The 4,589-nt window shown below is 32.0% G+C and overlaps 1 protein-coding gene across 1 annotated transcript; it reads right to left on the bottom strand.

The window, feature by feature from the left end:
- Positions 1-270: 270 nt before the first annotated feature.
- LOC126709099 (dehydration-responsive element-binding protein 2A-like) lies at positions 271-1,641 on the bottom strand. The gene is made up of 2 exons (XM_050409186.1): positions 1,526-1,641; positions 271-1,146 (listed from the first exon to the last, which is right to left on the bottom strand). Exon 2 carries the CDS (start codon positions 1,094-1,096, stop codon positions 326-328), a length of 771 nt encoding a protein of 256 aa, XP_050265143.1. The 5' UTR covers positions 1,097-1,146; positions 1,526-1,641; the 3' UTR covers positions 271-325.
- Between the last annotated feature and the right edge of the window lie 2,948 nt (positions 1,642-4,589).

Below are 4,589 nucleotides of genomic sequence, written 5' to 3'. Positions count from 1 at the left end.
AAAGCAAAGCCACTAGTAACCATGGTCCTTTTGAAGGCTGGGCTACAGGTGATTATTTTAAAAAATAGTCCCAACTTAAATAATAACAAAAAAAATAACTGATCTTAACAGCATCACAAACCATAGGAATGAGTATTCAGAGTTAACATTAACAGGCAATTATAGGAATCTATCAGTTGAGAAGAAAATAAAATAATAGAAACATATAGAAACCTATCAGTTGAGATGAAAATATAATAAAATAAAGAGAAAGGAGGAAGAAAAAAAGAATGGGAAAATTAAAATGAAAAATTATATAGTAAATCAGTATGTAAATACAAATTTATCAGAGATCTACAAAAAAGTCATCTATAGAAAAATCCAACAAGTACTGCTGTCCACTATCCACACCAGTAGGCTCATTAGTTTCTGTCTCAGCCAAATTACTTGTACTTGGCACAGCAGCTTCGGTGACAGGGAGTCCAGGTTGATCACCAGTATAGCCAAAACACAGTTCTGAATCCGTGAAGCCAAGAGGATCATTGTCTAACAGAGCCATAAGTTCTTGCACATCAAAATGTTCATTTTCAGAATAGCTTGTTGACTCATCCTCTACCAAACAACTTGTAGTTGGCATGGCAGTAGAGTCACTTGTACTAGGCATGGCAGTGCACTCGATTGTACTAGGCGTGGCAGTAGACTCATCAACCGAGACCTCAGATTCCACAGGAGTAGGGCCAGCTATTGTAGACACAGACTCTGGAAAATTGAGGCGTGCATAGGCACCATACATCACCCTAGCAGCTTCATCGTAGGCAGTGGCGGCATCAACAGCATTCTCAAATGTGCCAAGCCAAAGCCTCTTTCCTCTGTTAGGCTCACGTATCTCCGCAACCCACTTACCCCAAGTCCTTTGCCTAACCCCTCTATAATTGCAGTGTGGATTCTCAGGCCCGCCTTTCCCTTTCATACACCCCTTCCTCGACCCCATAGCCGGAAGCTTACGTGCACGTTTGGCCGAAGTCTCAACCTGAGCATTGTAGTCCCTCCACTTGGCCAATGTTTCGGCCACAGACACTCCATCACCTCTACTCTTCCTCTTCTTTGAAGACTCCATGGCCACACCTTGATCACTATAAACCCTTAAAACCCCAATGATGCCCTGTTCTGTTCAATGGAAACCAGACTCAGATAACAATATTGAATATTCCCAATTGAATAATAGCAAACCCTTTTGCAAAAGAACCCCAGAAAATCCAAACAGTTTTCAAAATTTGAAAATTAAACGAATTAACAAGAAGAAAACTCCAATAATACCCACATTTAACAACAACAACAACAAAAAAAACCCCAGAAACCCTAAAGACTCAGGGAGCAATATTTGAATTCCCTAAACCGAACAAATCACAAAGCTTTATACAACAAAACCCCAGAAAAAAGAAAAAAGAAAAAAAGAAATCCGAAACCGAAACGGAAAAGGAGAAATATAGAACAAAGAACAAAAAAAATAGAAACAGTGTAAAGAAAAAAGAAAAAAAAAACGAACCTCAGCGAGAGTGAATTGAAGAAGAAAGCAAGCCCTTTGTGAAATCGGATTAATGGGGTTGATTGATTTTTGAGAGAGTGAGAGTGTTCTGTCTCTGTTTTCAGTGTTGTTTTGAGAGTGTGTGCGCGTGCAAGCAAAAACAAAGCCGCCTATTTATAGCCTTCTCTCTATGTGTTTGTGTTGGACCGTTGGTGACTTGTGTGGGGTTTACTACAGGGAAATTAGTTTGTCATCTGACGTGGCGATTTTTTATTCGTTTTTTCCGAGATTCTGACCGCCACTTTTCGCCACGTGTCACTATTTTTTACATCCTAATAAATAGGCTAAATTAATACAGTATATAATGTGGACTTAATTATATCCAAAAAAAAAAAATTATTCGCATTATTATAGATGTCAAAATAATTATTTTTTTTTCAAAAAAATATTATTTTGAAATTGTTGACACTTTTTAAAATGGGATTTTTGTTGAAGTAATATTTTAAATTTCTAAGCCACCTGAAAATTTAATAAACTGTTTTTTATTTTGGTAATACGTTTAGTTGGGTGGCTTGGGCCCTGTTTCCTGGCGAATGTAAGAATAACTACTTAACTACTTTCCATAAAAATAACTAAATAAATAAAAACTACTTAACTACTTAGTTTTTCTTTTTTTAAGTACATGGTTTATGTTCAATCTATATATATAATAATAGGTAAAGTTGAGAAAAAAATCCAATTAGATTTCAAATTGGAATTCAATTAGAGTTCAATTTTGCATCACGTGTCCCATCTAATCTAAATTTTTAAATTTTTTGTGGAAAATGAGTTAATTTAGTGTAAAAAACAAGGAGTCCAATATAAGTAAACTAAAAAAAAAAAAAAAAACATTGAATGATTTTATATCTATGAGTTTTTTTTTTTAGCTAAAAACAATTCAAATTTATAAGTCATCTATATATATATATATATATATATATTAATAGTTAAAACTAAGAGAAAATCGAATTATATTTCAAATTGAATTTCAATTAGAGTCTGATTTTGTGCCACATGTCCCATCTAATCAAAATTTTAAAATTTTTGTACCAAGTTAGTTAATTCAGTGTAAAATTTGGATTTCAATTAGAGTTTGATTTTATGGCACGTGACCCATTTAATTGATTTTTTTTAAATTTTTGTGTCAAAAAAATTAATTTAGCATTGAAAACTAGGAGCCTAATATAAATAAATCATAAAAAACATAATCATGTATCTAACACTATATATAAAACTAGCTTATAACTCAATGCATATGTATGGATACGTTTAAAGATATATAATAAGATGCATAATATAATTCCTATATATATAATTTAAATACTATTGATAGTCATTTTTATATTTTGTTAACTCTTTAAAAAAATTTGTAAGGATATTATTAGGTACAAAATGTAAATTGTCAATGTTATTCATTTATTATTGTGAAGCACTTTTTTTTTTTTTTTAACGATTCATTTACTTTAAACTCTTTGATTTTTATACTTAATAACTCACTTGGATAAATATTTATGATATAGTCACACATTTGATTCTAAAATTAAGAATAAATAATTTAGGACACATGGTGCAAAATTGGAACACTAATTTAGAATTCTAATTTGAGATTCTCTCAATTTCATCTATAGAGAATTTTAACTGTGAGGTTGACTTTTTCTATTCAAGTGAAATGGAGAGGGACTTATTTTATGTATTTTTAGTTCCCAAATTATTTTAAATAAAGAATCTTGATTGTGAGATTGACTCTTTCTTTTCAAGTGAAATGGAGAGAGACTTATTCAGTGTAGAATCAGAATCCAAATTATTATAAATTTGAATATATTTATGATACATTAATATCTTTGGATGAAAGAAAAATTATATTTTCTTACTTAAAAAAAAAAAAGTAAGAATAAATTTGAATTTATTTAATAATACTCTTGTGAATTTTAAATAAGCATTGTAGTATTAATGTATTATATGTATCTGGGACTGGGAGCAAGAATTAATCCCAAAAGTTTATTTTTTAAAGCACTCATTTATTGACAGTTACAATGATCACAGTTTTCCAAATTAGAGTGCAAAATATATATATATATATATATATATATATATATATATATAGTACAAGATAAATTCCAACTAGTCTTCGTCCAGTTGTACCATGTTTGACTTCCCTTAATCATAGTCTATAAGTGAACAGTAATTAATAGTGATTTGTGTGTTCTTTTCTGAAGCTATAAACTATTTTTCTGAACCAACGGTGTCTTGGTCTAGTGGTGCCAGGGGCTAGACTTGGTAGGGAGAACTACGGTTCGATCCCCCGCAAGCCCGTTGGGAGGAGTTTAAAACCTTAACCCCGGGACCCGCTCCGAAACCGGATTAGTCGGCCCAGTGGGTTCGGATACCGGTTGGGAAACCAAAAAAAAAAAAACTATTTTTCTGATCAAAATATGAAGCAACATGCTGTGGCTTAGGCAGTAACATCAGATTTTGATAACTATAATGACCAGCTGATTGACGCAGTTCGCAATTGATGAAGACAAAAAGAAGGATGTGAAATTCTACCTGATTCTCTCCCGTCCCTCTCAATAAGTTGTTTAAGTCAACAAAAGTTTTTTTTATTTGTTCTTTTTTTCCCCAAGGGAAAGTGGAGTATTTGATTCTCGGATCATAATCTCACAGAAGAGGGCAAAAATACCAACTGGTCATATGACCATTACAAATCAACACGGTTAACATATAAGACAATAGTGATTTTACATTTTTTTTATACCTTATTTTATAGTTTTGTGCCACTACACATAGAACAATTTTTCTTATAAACAGTTATTTACTTGGTTCAGCAGTTCAGCCCACTACCAAGAAAATTTTCAGAACAATCGGAGGAGAATCAGGTACAATCAAATGATTTTGGATTTCAATAATTCTATGAACTCTTTGGAATTATCACTAAATAATAAATAGCTTATTTTATTTTTATTGATTGGGACTTGAGAGAACCGTGTTACCATACTTAAATGAGATTAAGGTTACGTTCATCATTTTGCAAAAGGATCAATCAATC

This window comes from Quercus robur, chromosome 12 (assembly GCF_932294415.1).
Source record: "Quercus robur chromosome 12, dhQueRobu3.1, whole genome shotgun sequence".
NCBI classification, from domain to species: Eukaryota; Viridiplantae; Streptophyta; class Magnoliopsida; order Fagales; family Fagaceae; genus Quercus; species Quercus robur.
This window is presented reverse-complemented; position numbering and strand designations above follow the sequence as displayed.

Excerpts from the sequence above, each read along its gene's own strand:
- LOC126709099 (XM_050409186.1), bottom strand. The coding sequence starts at position 1,096 with ATGGAGTCTTCAAAGAAGAGGAAGAGTAGAGGTGATGGAGTGTCTGTG.